Here is a 26,051-nt window from a genome sequence, read left to right as displayed (position 1 = left end):
AATTTCTCTTGAAGCCGATTTATCGTTGATTTAATTATAATTATGTATAGTTGAAGTTAGCTTACTCAAGAGTTTTAGCAATTTGGAACCGAGTTCTTTTAAATATAGTCAAAATATTGCAGACGTACTATTTATCCTGTACACATGCATATCATGTTATCTGGGGACGTGCTTAATTTTTAAACACTTCGTCAGCGTAGGCTATCATACTATGTAATCGAAAAGATCATATTACGCTGGTCCGACCGGTATTTATAACAATAAATGAAAAGAGTCGCGAGAGCAAAATACCAAAGCCAAGATAGTTAAGAATTTAACCATCGCATACATATATACATATATATATGTAGTTATACACAAAATGAATACGTGGAATTTGCCAAATGGTAATTATTCCAAGTATTATTATTATTATACAGAAATAGGTAAGAAGAAGACAGTTATATAATAATGAACCTTGAGTTACTTACTTGTTAAATGTTTATTCGTTATTATTATTAATAGACTTGTCCTTGAATTTATATAGTTGTATATATATGTGTATATTGTTAGAATATTTGTCCAAGAAATATAATCTTTTATTTTAACTGGTCCTTATAATAACTATTGTCCTTGCAATAAGTAATTGTACTAGAATTTGTCTGTTCGTACGCTATATACGTATATATATATATAATAATACGTTTATTATTGCTGTTACTTTCGTCACGCGTATACGTTAATCACTGATAAAAGGAATATAATGTAACGGGGGGATAAACCTGCAAAATGAAAAATTTATTTAAGAGCAAACTTCCACGATGCAGAGCAAACCGCCGCTCCGTTAACACGTATGTTAATACGTGTATTCGCCTTAACGTCAGCTGACTTAACTTGGTTGTCTTCGATCAAGCGGAGTTGAACTCACCTTAAGTCACGTGCCCTGTGACACACGATGAGTTTTAAGTGTAATCGACTTTGCTCCTATTCCACTTAATCCCCTAGCTATGATCAGATTGAAACTTAAGCCTATTTCAATTGTTTAATCTATTAGGAAAAATTATATGACGAAATCAGCGAATAATTTTAATAGATTTTATTAATAAAAATCTCTACAGTCTTTATCGGGCCGAAAGACTGACGCACGCGAACAGGATTTACAATTAAATAACTTTCGGTGAGAAAGAGAGAGAGAGAGAAGATACGAAAATTGGCGCGATCTAACGCTCGGCGCGAATACAAAATTATCAACGCTAACGCGGCTGAACGAAATAATAAATATATTGTGACACGCGATAATAAAGGGAGGTGCACCTACCCTGCGGTGCAATTACGGTGATCAGCCGTAATTGTTGATGTCAGCAAAATATCAACTGCCTCCGGTCCTAGGTTATCAGCTGTGCTGCCTCGTACCACCTATCAGCTGCAAATCTGCTGCTACCAAAACGCTGCAATCTGTAGGTCTCGTTGTTGCACTCACGCGCGTAATTATTATGGACCAGTAACTATTAGTCGGCGGGAAAAAACAGTGCAAATAACTTCGGCGATATCTACTTGTCACAACATCTGAGACGTAACTGCTAATTTGAAAGATCGCGCGCCCCCTCTCTCTCTCAATACTTAGAACTAACGCGCGAAAATCAGAATCGCGAACGGTTCGATTAATTGAATCGACTACCGTTGCAATAAATATTCTGATTTTAGGAAATAATGATAATAAAAACTGGTTGACAAGAAAATGAGATGAAAACTGTAAGAAAAGAACCGAATACAAAATTGTACGTAATTCTGAAGAAGATTTGAACTGTGACACGACTGGACGTGATTAACTCTGGCTCGAGACTGCTTTGTTAGGCGTGGGCGATACAGTAATGCGGTGCGAGAGTGTTACTACGCCGTCACTGCATTACTACGCGGCCGCTGAACCGCCCACGCGCGCTGAATGCGTACGACTAATACGCGCGGCGCAATTATACATAATACCAATACATATAAAAAAAATTTTTTTTTTTTACATTACATTATTACATATATCAGGATTAAGTGAATTTAAAAGTTGTCACTTAACATCCTCCCCCCCTTAGAATGATTACCGTCTTCGGGAATTACGAGGTGTGATTAAAAAGTAAGGTGAATTTTTATTTTTCTCAAAAAATATTTATTTATTCATCAATTTTTATTTTATCTCCTTCAAAGTAATCCCCTCGGATATAATGCACTTGTGCCAACGCTTTTTCCAATCCTTAAAGCATTTCAAAAAATCATTTTTTGTGATCTTGTTTAGTTCATCCTTCGATGCCGTCTTTATCTCCTCAATCGTGGCAAAACGCCGTCCTTTCATGGGCCTCTTCAGTTTTGGGAACAAGAAGTCACAGGGGGCCAGATCTGGGGAATACGGTGCCTGTGGCATCGTTATTGTGTTGGTTTTAGCCAAAAATTCGCGCACAAGCAACGATGTGTGAGCAGGGGCGTTATCATGGTGCAAAAGCCAATTTTTATTTTTCCACAAATTCGGACGTTTCTGGCGGATTGCTTCGCGCAAATTGCGCATAACTTGCAGGTAATATTCCTTATTTACTGTTCTACCTTTCTTACCTGTATATTAGGTATATTGTCATTGAGGTCCTGTTCAAACTTTTCTTTTTCTTTTAAATACATATTCAGGTCCACTGAATTGCGGGAAAGTGAATCGGCATTGTAGTTCAATTTACCGGGTTTAAATTTGAAGGTGTACTGAAAATCGGTGAACTTGAACATCCACCTCATCAATCTTTGTCCTGGGTCCTTGCGATTGTACATATAATTCAATAGCTCGTGATCGGCTATTAGGGTGAATTTCTTGCACATCAGGTATGGGCGGAATTGATTCATGGCGTATAGACACGAAATGCATTCCTTTTCTGTCGTCGTATAATTTCTTTCTGATTTGTTTAATAACCTCGATAAATAAGCCACCGGGTGCTCCACACCATCTACTTTCTGCGATAGGATAGCTCCTACAGCATAGTCCGAAGCATCGGTAGTCAAAGTGAAAGGTTTCTCGAAATCGGGGAACGTCAATATGGGAGCTTTACATAAGAGTTCTTTTAATGTATTGAAGGCTTCTTCTTGTTCGGATCTCCATTCGTATTCTCTGTCCTTTTAGTTTGTTATATGTAATTTTTAGTTAGATCACTCAGCGGTTTTGCCATTTTCGAATAATCTTTAATAAAACGTCAATAGTAGCCTGATAGTCCCAAAAAGGATCGGATACTTTTTACACCGGTTGGGCGTGGGAAGTCCATGACCGCAGAAACCAATTTCGGGTCCGGTTCTACGCCTCGTTTGCTAATTATATGTCCTAAGAATTTGACTTCTCTAAGCAAGAATTCTACCTTGTCCGGTTGTAGGACCAATCCTGCATTAGACAATCTTTCGAATAGTTTTCTGACCTTTCCCTCGTGGTCGTTCAGGTCCTTTGCATAAACTATTATATCATCAAGGTAAACTAACATTTCAACGTTTATCAGTCCTCTTAGTAAATGGTCCATCATTCGTTGAAACGTAGTCGGGGCGTTCACCAAACCCTCGGGCATGCGTATGTACTGAAAGTGTCCACGTAAAGTGGAAAATGCAGTTTTAGCTCTGTCCTCGGCTTTCAAAGGAATTTGTTGAAAGCCATTTGCAAGATCGAAAGTTGAGAAATAGGTACAGCCCCCTAGTTGGTCTAAGATATCTGCGATGTTAGGGAGAGGGTAAGCGTCTCCAATAGTTCTACTGTTCAATTCACGGAAGTCTATCACCATTCGCCAACGCGGTTTGCCATCGCTTCCGGCTTTCTTCGGTACAATCCATAAGGGCGAATCATAAGGAGAATTTGACTCCTCTATAATTCCGTCCTTAAGTCGTTTCGTAATTTGTTCTTCTATAAACTAATGTGCCAGCGGGTGTCGATATTGTTTAGTGTTAATGGGCACATTGTTTTCCAGGTGAATTTCATGTTCAATAATACTAGTACATGGTAGCGGCTCACCTGGCAGTAAAAATACATTTGGGTATTGTTTTATCAAACGCTTAATACTTCTGTATTCGTTTGGTGCCAAATGTCCTGTTCTCAATAATTTAAGTAGCCTCTTATATTTTTGTTTGAGCTGTATTTCAGCATTCTGTGGACTAGTGCATTCGCTTTCACTTTCCGAAGGCGAACTAGCCTCGGGGTTCATATGCTCGAACGGCAGTATGACCCTCGGGTCCACTTCTATCGTTACGTCCTTATCAAAATGAGTATTAACAGCCATAATTTTACAAGTTCCATTTTGATTTGTTACTACTCCTTGTCCCATGTATACTCGATCGTCTCCTACGTTGATTCGGGGAAGATAGCCTTCCACTAGATTTGTCCGTATCAAGTTTATTTGAATAACTTGGCGCGACCTTGCAGGTATCTTATATTTCACCTTGCTATTGTTGATGTTAGTATCATTTACATTACTTTCAGAAGAATCGGTCTCCCTTTCATAAGGAGGTATTTTACCTTCTTTCAGCATTTCTTGGTACTTGATGGGGTACATAGCGATAAGATCGTTCCGTAGATTGTTTATTGGAACATTCTCTGGCAGGAACGGCACTGGGTTCATCACATCGCTGTTTAACATTAAGGCATCGCTGTGATAAGATATCACAGCCCTTGTAGTTTTCAGAAATGCTCTTCCCAACATTCCATCTTCTTGAATTAGAAAATTGTCCCAAACAATATGAAATTTAGTACTTCGTCCATTTATGCTTAACATAACAGTACCCAACGTCGGTACTGTATGAGCTGTAATGCCACTAAGCGAAGTAGCTTCCCTCGGATTAAAAGTCGTTGTCCACCTTAAAGTCTTAAACTTAATTATATTCACTGAAGCGCCATTGTCTACCATAAATACTGTCCATTTTTGAATAGTTTCAGGTATACAAAACCTTGCTCTCGTCGGTTCATGGACCTCACATCTCCATTGCCAGATCCCCGATTCGCGGCAATGCAGACGCCTGGTCCTGCATACTGGGAGCCAGGGGTTTCTGTAACACTGTCATTACTGGTGCCGGTGGCATTCCCTCTTTCTGACTCGGCTGGTCTGCCAGTCGTGTCAGAACTGCCTTGGCTTCCTCGATCATTGCTTGTGTTGGTTTCGCAAGGCTCGTCACCTTGATGTCGGGACGAGCCGTTTGCGAGTTTAAAGGCTCAGCATTTTTCGGTTGGTTATATGGCGGATTAGGTCTTAATTCTCGCTGATATTGTCCAACTTGTTTCAACTGGCCGTTTTGTCCTTGAGGCGATCCAAGTCTTGGTTGATCATAACTAATCATGCCATACCGTCTTCCTGTAGGATACAGATATGTGTCTGTATCCGGATTGTATAATCTTCCGTTATTTTGTTCATAAGAGCGGCCTTGCGAGCCTTGAAATCTCGAAATCCAATTCCCAGTCCTAGGCTGATATTGTCTCTGACCTTGAAATCTATTATTCTAAGGATTATTTCCAGAGTAACCTCCGTTATTGGAGTACTGATTATTATTGTTTTGGTAATTATTACCGTTCTCCGAATTTTGTTGAAATTCTCTCTGTTGGTACTGGCTCTTTTGAATATAGAGTTGCTGAAATTCAGCAGGCAATTCTTCGAATTCAATGGGCAATTGTTCTTCTGATTCCAATTCCTGCTCTTGCACGTAAGCAACATCCAAATTTTTGTTGAAACCAGTCCATTTGTTAGCTTCAAACTTAGGTTTCATATTATTTCGTGCCACAATTCTCAAGGCTTCTTTATAAGCTTCGCTCAAAGAAATAGGGCATTTGACATCCACTAGATCCCCTATTTCTTTAGGTAAACCGTTTACGAATATCTTTACTACAGCTGACTTCGATGGTGTTAACATAATCTCATTAAATTGTGTTCCCAGTTCGTCCTTCTATGCATGTTCTACGCAATTCAACAATATATTTATTCGGTCATGAAAATCCCCGACAGTGTCTCCCTGTTTCATTCTTAACGCGTGTAATCTTGCATCATAATAAGCGAAATCCTTACACGGTGTAAATCTTTCCTTTAAAGCTTTCGTTAATTCTTCTGCAGTATTAACGGTTTTGCCATACAAACAGTCCCTAGCTGGCCCCCTTAATTTCGCTATGACGGCCTTTACATAGTTTGGGCGGCAGGTACCGTGGCAGATCCATTTTTTATGTCTTGAATAAAATCTTTTAATGGAAGATTCCTTTCATCGAACTGTGGGATTCCTAACAAGAAATTTTGTAAAGCAAAACTCGCTGATGCCGATTGCAGCATAACAAGAGTTGCTTGTTGTTGCTCTTGCGCCTGCTGTTGCGCCGCTGCTACTGCAGCAGGGTCTGTCATTTTGTTCTCAAATAATGTGAATGCGTACTATCAGTCTTACCCCTGATTTCTACACTAATCGTATAATATTATCCTTCTATTTTAACGTATTCAAAACGTTATCATAGGGATCGCTTACAGGTTTAAGGTAGATATATATAGTTAAATATATATATGGATATATATATCATTCAAGATATATATACTTAATTAACTAAAACTTATGTTCTGAATGTACGTTCCTATAAATCGTTAACGTAACGTAATTTATTACGCGTTATTTAATATTACTATTTATTTCGGGAACGGTATCATGGGTATAAATTATACACCCATTTGGTAAATATTTTTTTTTTTATATTAAAAGTTTATAATTAATTAATTAAGAGCGTTGAAACAGCAATAAACCACGCTCTGCTACCATCTGTGACGTGTCTTCGAGTAGACACACACGTCGTTAGTGTCCTTTTAGCAAACGAGTGACACTACAACTCGATGTGGTGAATTGCTGCATGTATGAGGCCCCGCTCACTTAACGCTCGCAAGTTAATTATCAAATATATTTTATGCATAGGTATATTTATGGGACATAAATAAATAAAGATCAAATAACTAGAATATATTTATATAGAGGTCCTTCTACTACTATTGCAAATATAGGCACGATTATTTATATATGTATAATAAAATAATTATATAGGTCGAAACTCTCATTAGTCTCGACTCTACTGGTTAAAGACAAAAGTATTAACTGTAGTAATAGGGCTGCGATTTAAACTATTGAAAAATTATCCGTGACGATAAATATACTACTAAATTTATATATATTTCCGAATTACAGGTAATAATCTATTCGTTAAGGAAATTTCTCTTGAAGCCGATTTATCGTTGATTTAATTATAATTATGTATAGTTGAAGTTAAAGCTTACTCAACAGTTTTAGCAATTTGGAACCGAGTTCTTTTAAATATAGTCAAAATATTGCAGACGTACTATTTATCCTGTACACATGTATATCATGTTATCTGGGGACGTGCTTAATTTTTAAACACTTCGTCAGCGTAGGCTATCATACTATGTAATTGAAAAGATCATATTACGCTGGTCCGACCGGTATTTATAACAATAAATGAAAAGAGTCGCGAGAGCAAAATACCAAAGCCAAGATAGTTAAGAATTTAACGATCGCATACACATCTACATATATATATGTAGTTATACACAAAATGAATACGTGGAATTTGCTAAATGGTAATTATTCCAAGTATTATTATTGTTATAGAGAAATAGGTAAGAAGACAGTTTTATAATAATGAACCTTGAGTTACTTACTTGTTAAATGTTTATTCGTTATTATTATTAATAGACTTGTCCTTGAATTTATATAGTTGTATATATATGTGTATATTGTTAGAATATTTATCTAAGAAATATAATCTTGTATTTTAACTGGTCCTTATAATAACTATTGTCCTTGCAATAAGTAATTGTACTAGAATTCGTCTGATCGTACGCTATATACGTATATATATATATATATATATAATACGTTTATTATTGCTGTTACTTTCGTCACGCGTATATGTTAATCACTGATAAAAAGAATATAAATATACTGATTTTAGGAAATAATAATAACAGAAACTGGTTGACAAGAAACTGAGATGAAAACTATAAGAAAAAAACCGAATAAAAAATTGTACGTAATTCTGAAGAGGATTTGAACTGTAACACGACTGGACGTGATTAACTCTGGCTCGAGACTACTTTGTTAGGCGTGGGCGATACAGTAATGCAGCGCGAGAGTGTTACTACGCCGTCACTGCATTACTACGCGCGCTGAATGCATACGACTAATACGCGCGGCGCAATTATACATAATACTAATACATATAAAAAAAAATTAAATTTAAAAGTTGTCACTTAACAGTTTCTTTTTATATAATAATAGTCTGCCAACATATTCTTTCTCCAAGTCATTCAGATCCAGATACATTATTTCATCTTGATCGTCACTGAATACCGCTAGATTTTCTGGAAATAAATGAAGATAAATATTTAAAAAAGTGGAGTTTGAGATTCATTAAACATCCTAATTTTTGCAAATTATTCATCATAGTTGCAACAATATTTTTGTAGATGGCGTCTTTATTATTACCTATGAACTTCTCTGTAACTTTCTTAACACCTTCCCAAGCTGCTTTCTTCTTTTTATTTATTCACCTTTCAAATTCTTCATTTTACAGAAGTTTCTTTATATCTGCAATGACAACTTTATTTATTTTTATTTCAGAAAATTCAGGAAAGCTTTTAAAAATATTAATAAAGGTAGCTCTTTTATATAGACTCATTGCTTCAACAAATTGCTTTGCTAGCCTAAGTTTAATATATAATTGTATTAAAAAAGCTTTACCTGTTGGTATCAGACTTTAACAAATGATTTTTTTTTCGCCTAGAATTAATCTTTTCCACAACGGTCAGTTTTCTTTTTAATATAATGATCGTCCGGCTATTTCATTCAAATGAAAAATGGATACGAACTGAATTGCGATTATTGTCCTAAAAAAATTGTAAATATTTTCAAGTATCCGCAAATTAGCCTCACATGACTTATATTTTAATTGTTGTAACATCAACTTAAAGTTATGGTACTCTTCATTTAGTATAATAGAATGGACAACTGGTAAAGCATGTGACGGGGTGACTTACCGTTTAATTATTTTATATTCGCGCGATCGTATTGAAGAGCGCTCGTAATTATCTATGTTTAATACGGGAGTCGGAGAGCAAGGGGAAACAGGTGTCAGTCAACCAACTAACTACAAATACGAAAAGAACACTCCGAAATTACTGTAAATATCATGTACGAAAACTTTTATTATCTTTCAAATGCTACATTAGAATCGGCTCGCGTGTTTATGTTTACATCGGCGCTCGCTCGACAATAACATGCAGTGTCGGAACGCTCGCTGCTCTTTGTCCGTAGAGTTATTACATGCACGTTTCGCTTCGAGTGATTAGTTGAGTAACAATTGAATCGCGACCGCAAAATTAAGCTGGTCAGCTTACCTTTATTTAGCAGACGTACGGAGTCGAGAAGTATGATTCACACGCTCAGTGCGGGAAAAGTCTGTTTTTCGTTACTCGCGGGTAGCGAACGCGCACACCCGTGGTTTGGCCCTCGATGGCGAAACACCTCGCTCGCCGACGTTCGGCTCCACAGGCAATGGCACCGCTTTTACTGGCTCAGGTCAGCACTCCGGACAACTCGGTAACAGCGGTCACTGGTATTCGGCTCTTGTTCGGACACTTTTATTGTAGATTTCGGTCTTGGCGGCTCGCATATCGGTAGCTGGCGTCGTAATCACGGGCGAACGTGATGATGGTTAGTCCCTCACTGGTTCATTTTCAATAGCGCGCGTTCCGTCTGCTCGTGTGCCGAATTCCGTCGTTACATTTTTCGTCTCCCGGCAAGTGCTGCGCCCCGCAGACAGCAATTAGGTTAGAAAATTAGCGCTAGTTTGACGTTTACCGTCACAAGCAGTGTAAATATTTGTATTATGAATCAAGATTACTTTTAAGTTTCTTTTCGGTTTCATAAGTTCTATAACCAAACATCAGTCACCAGCTCTATGTTCTATTTGTTATTCTGTGAATAAATCTTCGATGTTATTGCAATAAACTAAATTAGACATTCCCGAGAAATACTTTCGGAAGAGTTGTTCTCTTGAACGATAGTATGACACTCATGTTCATGGAACTAAAAATGGTTTCGTTTTCAGTCTGGATGCTAAGAAGTTCAGAATTTTCTTTTCAGAGACCCAAGTCTCTGCATAAGTCTCAGCTTAAGTCACTCAGGTCATTTTGGTTTATGTTTTCTGAATTTTTTCATTACCTTAACGTCTGATTCTTCTACAATAGAAGCAGCACTTTCTTCATCTTCTGAAGTACTTGATTGTTTATCTAGTATTTTACATCGACGATTATACTGTCTGCTAATGATTAATCAATGGAAGAATCTTCACGTGCATCTATAATTTTTCTCGTTGGTCTTGGTTTTAATGAAAACCGAAAAAGAAACAGATTTAACACACGTGTAGGAAATTAGATCTTTATTAGCACGGCTATAGCCTTTCACATTTATCAGGTAAAAGTAACAATCAGAAGTATGATTTGTTGGTTCACTCCATAAGATTGGTTTCAAGAATATCAGTTTACTTGATTTATTAAGGAAATTTTGCCATGTAGAACATATTGATTTATGAGTTCAAATATTGTCGAGCGTGTTAATCTCGACTTTATATCGAACTTTTAATAAATCTGAAAATGTAATATTTTTAACTTGAGGAAGATATTTTCTACAAATAACGCAGAAATTCATGACGATGTTCATACAAGGTGAAGAATGGCTTGTAGCATTTTACTCTGCAAAAGCCAAGTTCCCCACCAATGTAGAGCTACGATCGGTTGATGATGATGCGTATCCGCTTACCTACCTGACCAGCCGCCGATTCTGAAAATTTAACCCTCTGTCTCGTAATACAATCAAGTGTAGTTAACATGACAACATAAACGCTATGACTCAAAAATTTTGCCGGATAGTGGGACAACTCCGTTGCACACCGTCACTACGTTGAGCTACCTTCGGTGCAATCACATATTTATCTATTACTAAATTATGTAACACATTATACAATTAAGATACTACTACTAAATTTATGAATGTACTGCAGAAATATGCAAAAGTAAATGTATGCGTAATATGACTTCAAACAATGAAAACCTCTGTGACTTTAAAATTTTCTTTTGAGTGAACTTTCAGGATGACATAAGAAGGAATCCATTAGTGTCAAGAACGTACGTATAAAATCTTTTCAGTTTAACTTTCAAATAATCATTAATTTGACCTTGGAATAATTTTAAAATGAACTTGAAATAATCTTTAGACGTCTTAAAATAACATCACAGTCTCTTTCGGAACATGTACATATATTTTTTCATTTTTTTGTCATGTCAAAGACGAAATTTACTCTTCAAAAAACTCGAACAAATACATCAACACTCTAACTTCTTAATAGAATGACCGGCACTGTTGGAAAATGTGGCCTGAAGACTTTCGAATCAATCAGTTCCAGCTGACTCAGCAAAAATTAAAAATTAATTAAATTTTAAGCAATAAAAGTGACGTCCATTTCAACCTATACCAAATTTTGGGATGGATTCATAAAGTTTGATACCATAGCATTAAGCTTCATTATGACATTCATGATTGTTTAATCCATCAAAGCAATGATGGATACAATCATACACAGGTATCCTTCTACCATATCTATGATTGGAGCATTCACCTTCTTACAACTATTTGGTCATCTCTAGCCCATTTCCTTATCTACCTATCCAAAGCTAAACCCAAGCCTCGAGCTAGTACCGAAGAGTCGCTGAGTCAAGCGTGCATAGAGAAGACCTTTTCACTATTACACCGTCAAAAAGTAAGGTATTACACTACCCGACAAGGATCACAAGTCATCCGTACTATACATACCACAAGTTATCCATCACTATATTAAAACAATTTAGATTTATGGCACCAATAATAAAAACTTCCGACTCCTTGCTGTCCGTTTTACCTGCTGTATACTTTTATTCGAGGAAGCTCAAAGTTTCCTGGAAAATCTTAAATGATCTGTTCAGTCTCTAGATTCTAAAAGTTAAATCCTCTTCCTTAAGATTCATACTTTTTCCACTGGATGGAGGTGTTACGTCTAGACAACATTTTTTTTTTCTCGCTTTTAGAGAGTTATTTTTTGTTTATTAGCGTTCAAAAGCAATTACAGCCTAATCGACACTAAGAAATTTCTAATGCATATGTCTAGCCGTTAACTCTGTGGAAAAACAGTTTTAATCGCGCCAAACCAGCGTTAAAACTCGGCACCAGAGCGTGTGAAGATCCCAACGAAGATCTGTGCGAATGGCGCGCCCGCGACGTTTTCTCTGCACAAAAAGTGATGACGATCAGTAATTGGACAAGAGAGGCAAGAGCATTAGCTGGCGGCAGCAGCAGTGATATCAGTAGTGACGTTAGCGATAGCAATACGAGAAATAGCAACCAGGAGGTAGTTGCGGAGTCGCGAAATCGGTGTCTATATTTCTCTCTCTGTTACCTCTTGTTTTACATGCTTAAATGTCGCGTTCACATGTGTGTAACCAAGCAGTCCTACAGACTTTCGCATCAGTTGTATTACTCGTTCGTACATTCATCGGGCTAAGAGTGAATGAATTACCAAATAAATTGCAGGTATTCCTGTCAATGTGATTGGGCGGATTAGTATCACCGCCTTAATGCCGACTAATCCATTATTATATTTTATATGAGAATGTTTTTTTTTGTAATTTTCTCTTTTTTGTTTTGGTTTGTAATTATAATACAAATTTTATTTTATTGAGGGTCACTGTATTTTACCTATCACCGAATAGTCTCTATTTTTATGTTATAAACGTTGGGCTTTAATTTATCTTTAGAATGTCGCTAAAGCACGTAAGTAGCATAAAATCGATAAAAATTGATATTTTTCAATTTTAGTAGTCACTTTTAACAATTTAAAAAAAAAAAAAAAGAGTATTAGGTGAAATATGCTGCTTGATTTGAACTTGATGGCTTAAAATTCACGTACAAAATATATTTCATATTCATGATTGGCTGGTAAATTTAGCAGGTACCGTAAAATTCATGAAACAAGAACATGATTCTACTGTTTTTGATCAAAATATAAAGAAATATATTTGTTGCACCTCTGATTCAGCAATTTTTGTGTTCCAGTACAATTTATTAGACTCTTAAGAATCTAAAAGTAATTTTCTACTGGACAATTTCAATAATATAACAATCATACGTTAGTGAGAAATTGCATAATCACAATTGTTAAAATCGTTTATACACAAACAACATTTTGTATTAAATTTTATATAGCGTACGATAAATTGATTGATATTTAGCAGAAAATTATCAGTCTAACCTCAAGGATTAGAATAAAGTACATACGGCTGAAAACCACCCCTTTTTTTAATGGAACATCTGCTGTAAATGTCTATTATTTAAATCATATCTTCATTTTTATTATCTCTATCAATAAGCAGTACGATGTAAAACAAAATAATTTTATTTAGATAAGTATTTGACGCGAATAATTTGTACTTACTCAAATAATTTTTTTCCACTTTCCCAAATCATGCCAGAATTATCACAATCTTGAGGAGCTTCTGTGATACTTTCTGTTCCATTCATTTCTCTTAATGCAGATACCAAAACATATCTGAAATTATTATGTAAATTGAAAACTACGCATATACATACATGTTAATTTTTTAATAGATATCATTTAACTATTATAAAAAATTAACACTGCCATGTACAACAATATATTTCGTATCCTATAATTTATAACACCATGTTTTATGTGATCATGATATTGGGATTGAGAAATCTTAAGTACTCGAAAGTATCTTTAACTATACTATTAGAGTGGGGAGCAGAAGTCTTAGGCTTAATTTTTAAGCTGTGGAAAAAATTTAGTATTAATTAATTTCTTGTAAAATGAAAATGTGTATATAAAATCACTAGATATCTCAAGTAGATTGGCCGACCTCACTGCTGGTTGGTATATCGACTACTTCTGCAGGTAGCGTAAATTGGAATATATAAAATTGGTCTCATTTGTCATGAAGGTATGAGAGGACATTTATATATAATTTCATGCAGTGAACATAAAAAAATAGTAAAAATATTCCCGCAGAGTCCTTTGACCTTTAAAATAGGTCAAATTTTATTTCTTATGTAAACTAAAATTTTAGAAGGTTTTCGTATGTAGTTTTATACGCTAAAAATGTAAAAAATAGTGAAAAAATTTCTATATGTACTCTTCTATCTCTACCTGTGACGGGGGGAGGAGACGAGAAAATAATTATAGGGATTTTCTCGGCTTCGTCCACCGTCGATGCCAGTGAGTGGCGCACACACCAAATCAAGAATCTGTCAAAGTTGGAAGCAGCTTTTATTTATACACGTGTGGATGCATTTGACGCCAGCTACCGTCCTAGCGTTAGGAGGACAAGTAGCGCCGCTAAACTTGACTGGTTCGATTATACGCACGTGCACGGAGAGCTGGGGCAGCTGACTGATTGCTTGATGGCTGCTGCTGTTGCTGCTGCCGCTGCCACTGCTGCTGAGGACAACTACCGAGCTCTTCGACAGTTATCTCATCGGTTCGCCCTTGGCTTACGTCGACCACCTGTAAATATCAAGAGGGTCGGGGACGCGAAAAGTCTATCAGACGATCGACGATGAGATTAATAAAAAGGGGGAAAGGGGAGGGGTGAAAGACGGTCGACTAGCTGGTCGAAAAAGATGTGTCGGTAGGCGGGGTTCTGTTCAGAAGCGAGAAGTCGAAGCGGCTTCTCCAAGATCGCACTGGTTATGGATAGTTTTGCGGCTGATCGGAACATAAATGCAGTAGAGCATTACTGCAATATCGTTGTCTTATCGATGCGCGCTAGTCTGTGTCTTATTTATCAAATAAGGGACAGGAGGAAAGTCCATTTATTTATCAAAGCCTAAAAGATTTAAACTGTCTATCCAAAGTCAAGTTACTTTATATTTCCCATTATTTCTATGCCTATGTTTCCAAATTATCCTCTCAAGGTCAAGCTGTTACTGTCCTAACTATTACTATGCTCCTACCAGAGATGAATAGGGAGATCGCCAAAGAGCATGGGCTGGCTCGGCGAGAAATATGCTGGCCGGTACGGTGGCGTTCCTAGCGGCCAGCGGTGGAAATGCGGTCCCAGGAGGAGAGGTAAAGTCCGAGTAGGGGAAGTAGTGTCTAAAGAGGGGAAGGGCCCGAGTCCAAGCAGGAGAAGCGGCAGGTAGCTAGAGCCCAAGCATAAGCCCCCAAGGGGTAAACAGCTTAAATATTTCCTACTGTACACTATTCTTGTACTAGAGGCGACAGCCGAAGTGGTATCGTTTTGGCTTTCCACTGCCAAGATCACGGGATCGAAACTCAGCACATCACTTTTTTTTTTGTTGTCCCGAAAATGTTACTTTATTTTGTAAAATTGAAGTTTTTTGCTTGCTGTACATTTTAAATTGAAAATATAATTAGTAAAATATGATGCTTTTTAATTTTCTTTTAAAGCAATCAGTAAATACGTAAATATATTTTGAACTTACAAATAATGTGCAAAGCGTAGCAATTAGTTTTGGAATGAATATTTATTTGATGTTTACAATTATAAGATGTATAACAAAGTTAAATCTAAAAAAAAGGAAGCTTGTTTAGCTTTCAACTTTTAGAACTGAATGTCTCCATATTAGCTCTTTTATTATTTATTAAATTATTTAGTGATTTTTAAAAAATTATCAAATATATCCCTTATTGTCAATAAAAAATTATCAAGAGTTCGATGGTAGTTGTGAATTATAACTGAAACGAAAGTGTATACGAACAGTACAAACATTTCGAAAGAACATTTTTAAAGAATATTTTTAGTACTTGAAGGGGGGAAAGAGAGCGAGGCCGAGGAAGGTCCATTTCAGTTTTCTTACTGGCGCACAGTGGTATTTTTTAGACTTTTTTTTTAAAAACCTCATGAATATCGCAATTTACAATGGATTTTGATAATTTTTTTTTAAGTACTCCGAAATAGTTATACTTGCTGACACTAGGTCGCCTAAGTGATATCGATTGAACTCTTATCTCTGTTATCAAGGAAAGTTAATATACCTATAATTCCGACAAAAAATATTTTTTCAGGTCATATTTTTTTTGCATCAATGGTGTTTAGACTGAGTATCAAGTGAAAATGAGTATAATATCATGCCAATTCTATTTTATTAACAAATAATTACTTATTTTTTGCGTATATGTTTGATATATAATTTTTAAATAATCGAAGGGGGCAAACGATAGTAAAATCGTATGCAGCAGGGTCAATAACCTTGGAAAAGAGTACAATGTCGTGAGTCTTTGAGTTTGTGAATTAATTGGAATTGTTTTAATCGAAATCGATTAATTGATAAGCAGATAAGGAAATCATTGAATATATTTGAAAAGTATATATAATACTTTAGCATCAATAAAATCAGCAGTCAAGGTATGCTTGTCTAACAATTTTTTTGTAAGTAAAGATGGACGCCATTTTTAATTATCTTTGATTGATTAAAACTATCATACTATCATAAATTGATAATTTTTATTCTATATTCTCGTTAATGGTTGTATTTTTTTACGGTAAAAGGGCCTTCAGTGGAGAAAAAAAAATCAGAGTAATTAAATTAATTGATTGATAAGCTGATAAGAAATATCATCGATTATAAATTAAGTGAATCCTTGATCCTCAGTCTAAACATCATTAATGCAAAAATAAATATGACCTGAAAAAATATTTTTTGTCGGAATTATAGGTATATTGACTTTGCTTGATAACAGAGATAAGAGTTCAATCGATATCACTTAGGCGACCTAGTGTCAGCAAGTATAACTATTTCCGAGTACTTTAAAAAAAAATTATCAAAATCCATTGAAAATTGCGATATCCATGAGGTTTAAAAAAAAAAAAGTCTGAAAAATACCACTGTGTGGCGTAGCAGCCAGCTACGGGTGGATTCCCCTTCAAGTCGGCTGATTTTTATCGTTCGAAAACTGAAATGGACCTTTCTTCTTGCCTAGTTGTTTGTACTTGGCTTAAATTTGTTCATATTGTTCTTAAAAATAGTTATTTTGTAACTTGTGGGTCGATTGACTTTATCGACAGCCAGGTAGGAAAGTGCCGAGCGTCTTCCTCGCTTGCGAGGGGGCAGGTAGCCACGCGCTACTGACCTTTTTTTATGGCCCTAGTTAGTTTAACAAATTTCGCCGATATTTGCAAATCGGTATTTTTATCAATTTTATCGGATAGCCCGTGTTTAGAGAAATCTGGGCAAGTTTGAATCTCAAAAATCCGATAATTACATAGGCCGACAGAATTTGACAAAAATATTTTACCAAGAACCCGAGTATAGTTTTCCGAAGGTTTTTTGCGCGCTGAATCCGAATCCGAGGTCAGAATTACTCTGGTGGCTCCGGTTTTCGAGATATCCTAACCTTAAGGTGCAAAAAACGCGATTTTTGCCTATATTTGAGGTTATGTAGCAAAGAAAAGAAATTTTTTTTCAAAAAACTGTATACATCAAATTAAAGTATGAGTTTTCTTCTTTCAAATGCCGTTGAGTATGTTCGGATATCTTTTTTTTTCACGAAGTTACACAAATTTGAAAATTTCAAATTTTATGAATTTAAAAAGCACCACATCATTCAGCCCAAGCTATCTAACAAGTAACCATATTAAAGAGCCACTCATCAATTTAAACCAAACTTGGAAATATGACAAAACACTAAAAAATATTGTGAGCATCGTGCTTCTATTTACAAAATGCTCTCTTACGGGTAGAAACCACCCCTGCCAACCCCTAAACAGGCTCACCCACATAACCCTGGGTAGAGCAAGTTTAATTAACTGCTTTTTAATAAAAAAACTCATTTTCTAATCACAGGTATGCGTACTAATATGATCTAGATAGGCCTCATCCCCAAATACCTCCTCAACCCTTTAAAACCAGCCCTCCCAACCCCTAAGCAGGCACACCCACATGACGCTGGGTAGAGCAAGTTAGCCAAGTGCTTTTTATTTCAAATTTGTGTAACTTCGTGAAAAAAAAAGATATCCGAGCATACTCAACGGCATTTGAAAGAAGAAAACTCATACTTTAATTTGATGTATACAGTTTTTTGAAAAAAAATTTCTTTTCTTTGCTACATAACCTCAAATATAGGCAAAAATCGCGTTTTTTTGCACTTTAAGGTTAGGATATCTCGAAAACCGGAGCCACCAGAGTAATTCTGACCTCGGATTCGGATTCAACGCGCAAAAAACCTTCGGAAAACTATACTCGGGTTCTTGGTAAAATTTTTTGTCGGCCTGTGTTAGTCAACCCATCTACCAAGCACTAGAGTCGAGCCGACAAAAACTCTAAACTCAGAAACAAGTACATTGCTTTATTACTTTTGACCTGCTATCATAATTTTCTGTCAGAGTCAGACAGTTTTGGGTTTCCCCCAACTCTTGGCGCCGATATGAATTGCACTCGGGCGGTAGAAAAACATTATTGTTCTGCGACGAATTTTCCAGGCAAGAATCTCTCAGTTCAGTTTTGAACTTCGATGCGTATGGTGCTCCAAACTTTCTCAGTGTATCAACATTACGGATCGTGCACTTGTACTTGTATTGTAGTTGCTGATCGCTGAATAAGTGCGAAGGAAGTATTCATATATTAATAATTACTCTATTCTTTCTCTCGATACTGCTCTTAGTTTATCTTTACAGCTATGAGTAATCGCACAAGGGCTGAAAATTGCTGTTACCAAAGCTGTAAAAATGGATTGCAGAGTGGACATAAATTGTTTTGCTTTCCTTCAAATGCAGAGCGGCGGAAGAAATAGTTGGAGTGTGTCGGTATGTACTTTTGTCCGTGGTTTTATAGTTAAAAAAAATGCTTGCGTTTGATGTGCTTCTTGTGTGCGCGAGCTTGATTGCGATTGTGTGTGTGTGCGTTTGGTATGCTCCTTGTGTACGTGAGTGCGAGCTTAATATCTTATTATCTCATCGAATTCTCATTTGCAAATTATATTGTTACAGGAAACAGTAGTTTTCTCGGCAGCTTATCGGCACAAACAGTAATGAAGCACAAAATTTGCGAGTGTCATTTCCACGATGTAGATTTTTTCGATGCTAGGAAGCTGAAACTCCGTGACAACACGATAGCTCCGATCCACTGGTTTACAGTTTCCCTCCCGCCGGTTCATCAACATCAAAATGAAAATGAGTTCCCGCTGCCAGCTCCTGCGCCTCTACAAGATCTTCCTCAGCTTTGGCAAAATTGTCAGCGCGTGGAGCCAATGGAGATCGACATAGAACGCCAGCCGCGAGTAAGTTATGATTCAAGCACAAGCGATGACTTTTTTGAAGTTAAAAAACAGCCGAATCATTCTACATACCCTTCTGGTAAACAGCTGTTTTGTAACTTCGAAAAAGAAGATTCAGAAATTGATCACCTGGATCTGGATATTAATGGATCGGAATTGCATAATTGTAATACTAGCGTTACAATTATGCAACCTACGCGTTCAAATATACCTCCTCGTATGAAACCAACTTCTTCAGTTTTTCAAAAGCAACAGAAATTAGAATGTTCACTTCAATGTTTGGTAACGATTCGTGCTCTTCAAAGTAAATTATTTTTAGCTGAAGAAAAAGTGAAGAAGTTGGAAAAAAAAACGAAAGAAAAAGAGCAAGAAATATCAAAGTTAAAAAAATTAAATGAAAAATTATCTTTAAATCAAATGAAAAAAAAATCTTCTAAAGAGGATATTTTAACCTTGATATTTCAGCACAAAGATTTGCAAGATCTTTCGCGTTTTGCAAAAGCTATGGTCGCAATGCAGCTACAAAAAAAAGGTAGCACAGCCCCATACTCACAAGACAAGAAAGATCTTGCAAAAATTATGTATTATCATTCGGCTGCATGCTACTCGCGATTAAGAGATATCGGTGTAATTTTGCCGGCCGAGTCAAGCGTTCGTAATTGGGTTTCAGTTTACGATACTTGGTCGGGCGAAATTAACCACTTGATATTAGATAAAATACGCACGCTTCTTGCGACTCTGCCCGAGGACGAGAGAATTTGTGGCGTTAAATTTGATGAAATGTCAATTAAAGCTTATGAAGAGTATTCAAAGAAACGCGATTGCGTTGAAGGTCTCACGGACATGGGGCCGGATCGCAGAAGCAGCGCTATTGCAAAGTATGCACTTTTGATCACTTTAGATTGTATCAACGCGAAAAATCCGTGGCGTCAATTAATCACTTTCGGTTTTAATCAAAACGGCGCGTCGGCAGAAGAGCTGCAAGAAATTATTCCTAATATTATTAAAACATTGCGGAATACTGGCGCAGATATTCGTTTTATCGTTTGTGATCAAGGGAGTAATAATCAAAAATTATATAAATTATTAAAAGTATCAACTGATCAGCCCTTTTTTTTTGTAGACCAAATAAAATGTTTTGCAATTTTTGATTTTCCTCACTTGATCAAAAGATTAATCGCGCAATTAAGGTTACATGGCTGTATTTATATTGATGGTAAAGTAGTTATGAATTTTAATGATTTGATTAATACTTGGTTATTTGATAAATGCCATGGAACTTCAAATCTATTAGGACATTTAAAGGAGACACACTTTAAACCGAATAGTTTCGAATCTATGAAAGTTAAGCCCGCGTTTCAATTATTAAGTAAAAGAATGAGTAGTGCAGTTAGATTAGCTGGGGAAGATCCGGTTGGGCTTAGTTCTATTTCGAAAACGTGGAAAAGTTCAGCCACCTTTTGCGAAGAGTTAGACAAAGTCATTGATGCATGCAACACCTATTCTTTGAAAAATGTAGATAAGCAGAAGCGTCCTTTATCGAAAAATAATCCCGAAATCGAAGAGACGTTGCGAAAATTCATTGTATGGGTTAGTAAATGGCGAACGTTATCTAAAACAGGGAAAGCAAAAATACCTCCGTGCTTTAAAGGATTTCAAATCACGATTAGGGCTTTGTTAGGCTTATATAATGATATACAGGAAAAGTTGAATGATTTTGAGCTTGCAACAGGTTATGCCAATCAAGATTCGGTAGAGCATGACAATTCGAAATTCCGTGGTAGGGGTGGTTTCAATCCCAATCCTACTGCGAGAACATATCGTTTAGCTTTCCGGCATATCAACTCTACTGATAGTATTTATACTAGCAGTAGAGGTAACGTGCAATGCTTAGAAGCCCAGTCTATATTACATTTGAGTAGAGATTTACAAACTACCGAATCATTGGCAAAATCTGTTGCTAATGGCAACGAAGAAATTGAGGATTTTCCTGAAATTGCAGAAGCTCTTCAATTTCTGGCTCCTGAAGTTACTGAGCTTGCAAGCAACATATGCAGTTTAGATAAAAAACAGCATTATGAAGTAAATGCTATCACATTTTTTGCTGGATATGTTGCTCGCAAAGCTCTCGAAAAAACAAGTTGTTCAGAATGCAATCATTTCTTTTTGAAAAAAGAAAATGAAAAATCAACTGATAAGGAAAATTACATTTTGTATAGAGATTATTCTGTTCAAAATGAAATGTTGCACAATGAAAACGACTTCAACAGTAATGATGCTGAAGATAATGAATCTGTTGGCTCTGACTGGGACGAAATTGAAGATACAGTAGAATATGAACATTGTGATTTTCAACAGTTTCTTGATTCAAACTGTACGATGTCAGAGAATCAGTCTGTTGAATCCCAAGTTGAAAAATCGGAAAAACTGCCGATACTTTATTTAAAAAGACCAACAGTGCGTTTCTCCAGCATCATTAACTGCCAACTTGAAGCATTCGACAAATTCCATTCTAGTATTTGGCATGTAATAGGACTTATAAAAAAGTTAACTGTCATAGCTGAGCAAGTAACAACTGAAAAGTATCCAGATTATTTCGATAAAAATCACAGTTGTTACTCGCACAGATTGGCAGCTTTAGAATTTTTATTGTTAGTTAAAATATATAAAAAAACACAAGAGCATAATGATGCTAGAAAATCTGCTGCTCAAAAGTGTATAGAAAGTAAGAATAGAAAATTGTTAATAGTGAGTAACGTGTAAGTTGTTGAAAAATAAAATGCCATTACAATATTAAATAGATTTTATGTTCAGATATTTATGTTACTTTTGTATAATTATTTTATATTTTGTTAATGGCATTTTATCCATTGTATTAAGAATTTATTATCGCCTGTGCTTGATAATTTATAAATTATGTAAATAACTAGTTTGTTGTTCAATAAATTGCTATATTGCATGGATTACTATAAGCTTTGATGTAAATGTAAATAAATGTATATATATAATTATTTTGTATAATGTAAATATATTCAATAAATTATTCAATAAATATGTATTCAATTGATCAAAAAAGTTTTTTTTCGATTTGGGGATCCCGCAATATAAATAAGTAATTGAATAAATTTATGAAAACACTATATCTAAAATTTACTTATTGTAGTCTACAACTTTTGTTTCTATATAATAAAATGTTATTATTAATACATTTAATCATACTTTATTAAATAAATTTATTTGTAGAATATCTCTTATAGTTATTTACTTTAATATTTGTTAATATTCTATAGTTATGTCTTTAGTGCAAAAAGTAAAAGTTAGATTAGTTGAGATTTCAATTTTAAATTAAAAAAAAAAAAGTGATGTGCCGAGATTTGATCCCGCGATCTTGGCAGTGGGAAGCCAAAACGATACCACTTCGGCTGTTGCCTCTAGTACAAATATAGTGTGTAGTAGGAGATATTTTATTGGGGGCTCATGCTTGGGCTCTAGCTACCTGCCGCTTCTCCTGCTTGGACTCGGGCCCTTCCCCTCTTTAGACACTACCTCCCCTACTCGGACTTTACTTCTCCTCCTGGGACCGCATTTCCACCGCTGGCCGCTAGGAACGCCACCGTCGACTTTTCTGTATTCTGTAACACGGCTTTGGCGATCTCCCTATTCATCTCTGCTCCTACGTTCTTTTGTCTGCTAAATGTCAAGCTATTCAATATTCCTAACTATTACTACTTTCCCTATTTTATTATACGACGCGGTGGTCAAACTAACTGTCCCCGCTGACGCTATTCCCATTGCAGCATACGAGTCGTTTTCATTATTAGGCGCACCACAACGCGATCGCAGCCCGCACTTGCGATAAATACAGGTCGTAGATTACCCTCCGGTCGATCGCATCAAGTCGTCGATCCGCGAGGACTATGCTACTTCACGCACTCTCGATCAGGATACAAACTTAATGCGTACTTACAGGTGATGTGATGTCGTCAGATCCGGAGGCACTCTCGTTCTTTATCTCTCGTCTCTCATTATGACACTAACAAAGAACAGTTATAGGTTCATTCGCTTGCAGTAGTCGTCCGTCTTTGGCTGTGGCCACCAGGGTAATAGGTCGCGATTAGTGCGGCATCGTATCGCGTCCCTTTCGTTTTTTTTCTTCTCGGACGCAAACTTTTATTTTATTAGACGGCAGTATCGTAAAGCGGTGCAAGTGGTCAAGAGGCAAACTTCGAGACAGACGCTATTCTAAAAAGTTCACCTTTCATATACTAGGTGGCTGCCATCTTCGTCTAGTGAAATAGCAAAATAGCAAAATAGTCAAAATATTGAGAACTTGCAAAGATAAAGTCAATTGTTTTTGTTTTACGGTACGTTTCAAGCGTTTATTTATTCATTTTGTATAACTGTTACTCACTTAATTATATTTATTTATTTTTCATTTATCTTTCTTATTTATTTTCATTTACTTATTTTTACTTCTTATTTATGTTCACTTCATAAAGTAGTAAAGTTGCTATTGTTCAATTAGAATTTTATTTTCAATAAAATTGGAAATATTTATCCTTGTATTTTTCGTTATATCAAATACTTGTGTCTTTATGAACGGCAGACCTTCATCATTTATTTTAAGGTAGTTTGAAAACTGAAAATACTATCTCTGTTTCTATCACTAAAATATACTGAAAATCTTTAGATAACATTAACGTAATTAAGACATTTTCTTAGCACTTCGTATTAAACAGTTTTTTAGATATTATTTTAAGTCAAAACCTGAGATTTTCATAAAAAATATCTTCACGTCAGTGTGTAAATAACCCACAGAAGTTTTGTTATGTCTGTGGTGATTTTGTCCCAACTAAACGTAAATCCATAACAACGTCTATCAAATTATTGTATAAAGAATATTTTAATAATGAATTGATCAATTCAAATAAAATTTAAGTTCCAAACATGATTTGTGATACCTGCAGAGTAGGTTTAACACACTGGAAAAATGGAAAAAGAAAGTGTATGCTATTTGGCACTCCCACAGTATGGCGAGAACCAAAAAATCATATTAATAAATATTATTTTTGTTTTATGCCACGGTGGTAAACAAATCAGTACTTTCAATAGCAAAAATAAACACACTATTATATATTGAAATGTACAATCTGTTACAAGACCTAGTCCTCATACGCCTTAAAATCCGGTTCCTGTTTCAAAAATCAAAGTGGAAACAGAAGAAGAAGAAGAAGAAGAAGAAAAAAGAGAACAAAGATACTAAGATAATAAAGATGAAAATAAATTTGAAGTTGTTTATAGTAGCAAAGAACTGCGCTCATCGTTTGGTAAACCTTGTACGTTTAATCAGGCTTAGTTGAATGAGTTAAATCGAGATTTAAGGAATTCGAAAGAAGAGTCGATGCTGTTAGCTTCAACATTGCAAGAAAAAGGTACGCTTTCTTCCGAGGTAACTTTTACTTGGTACAAAAATCGCGAAGAAGAATTTCTAAAATATGTCACTGAGACGGAATCATTAACTTTTTGTAACGATATTTCAGGCTTAATGGCTGTTTTAGGACTTAAAATTTATAATCCAGACAAGTGGAGACTTTTTATAGATTCCTCTAACTGCAGTTTAAAGGCAGCTCTCCTTCATAATAGAAATCTATATATGTTGATTTCTATTGGGTATTCAACAGTTTTAGATGAGAAATATGAAAACATGAAACTGATTTTTTTCAAATAGATTACAAAAAACATAAATAGAAGATATGCGGTGATTTTAAACTAGGCCAATACAGTCGATACATCAAATACCCACATTTTATTTGCGAGTGATATAGTAGAGCTGATAGGAGTACTGGGTAAAAAAGAACTGGCCTAGTGGAAAAAGTCTGATACCCAGATCTATGAACATCCTTAAAGAAGCGTTAGTTGATCCAAAAAATATACTCTTCTCTCCACTGCATATAAAATTAGGTCTAACAAAGCAGTTGATAAAAGCGCTCGATCAATCAAGTACATGTTTACAGTATTTACATAAAAAATTTCCAAAACTTAGTGACGCAAAAATAAAATCAGGAATTTTTATTGGACCTTAAATTAAATTGCTCTGTACAGGTGACGATTTCAAGAAAACGATGTGTATAAAAAAAAATGCCTGGTTTGCATTTGAAAAAGTCATAAATGGTTTCTTAGGAAATAAAAAAGAAAACAATTACAAAGAGCTTGTAAAAGATATGTTAGAAAAATTAAAATGTCTAGAATGCCGTATGAGTTAAAAACTACATTTTCTGTATGACTATCTCGATTTCTTTCCAGATGGAAATTTAGGTGTTGTAAGTGATGAGCAGGGAGAGAGATTTCACCAGAACCTACTAGTTATTAAATATAGGTATCCAGGACGATGGGATTCTGTTATGATAGCTGACTATTGTTGGATACTCAAACGTGATTATGTAATAATTGTGCATAATGGATAGACTGATAAGCGTAGATTTCTGCCTATATAAAAACTTAAGATACTGATTTTTTTAAATAGTAACTTTCCACTCAAGTATTTTCAAGGACAATAAAATTACAACAATCGTACGAAATACTAACAGTATATTATTTAAAGCTTGAAAAATAATAATATTACTAAAATTTAAAAAAATAAAAAACAAAAACAAAAAAAAGGATAATCAGTAATCAATACCTCCTTGGTTCTGGAAACGTACGTTGC

General features: G+C 35.6%; 1 protein-coding gene across 8 annotated transcripts in view; it reads right to left on the bottom strand.

Annotated features, from left to right (window-relative positions):
• Positions 1 to 26,051, bottom strand: part of LOC131663753 (glutamate [NMDA] receptor subunit 1) — a 1,362,975-nt gene that overhangs the window by 811,929 nt on the left and 524,995 nt on the right. For all 8 annotated transcript variants that reach the window (XM_058934360.1, XM_058934403.1, XM_058934412.1 and 5 more), the window contains one exon: positions 13,526 to 13,639. In XM_058934360.1, coding sequence (XP_058790343.1) covers positions 13,526 to 13,639 — 114 coding nt within the window. The remainder of the gene's footprint in view (positions 1 to 13,525; positions 13,640 to 26,051) is intronic.

The sequence above is a fragment of the Phymastichus coffea genome, unplaced genomic scaffold, assembly GCF_024137745.1.
Source record: "Phymastichus coffea isolate CEN01 unplaced genomic scaffold, Cenicafe_Pcof_1.1 PCOF00002, whole genome shotgun sequence".
Taxonomy (NCBI): Eukaryota; Metazoa; Arthropoda; class Insecta; order Hymenoptera; family Eulophidae; genus Phymastichus; species Phymastichus coffea.
Note: the sequence above shows the minus strand (reverse complement) of the source record. Positions and strands in the feature narration are given on the sequence as shown.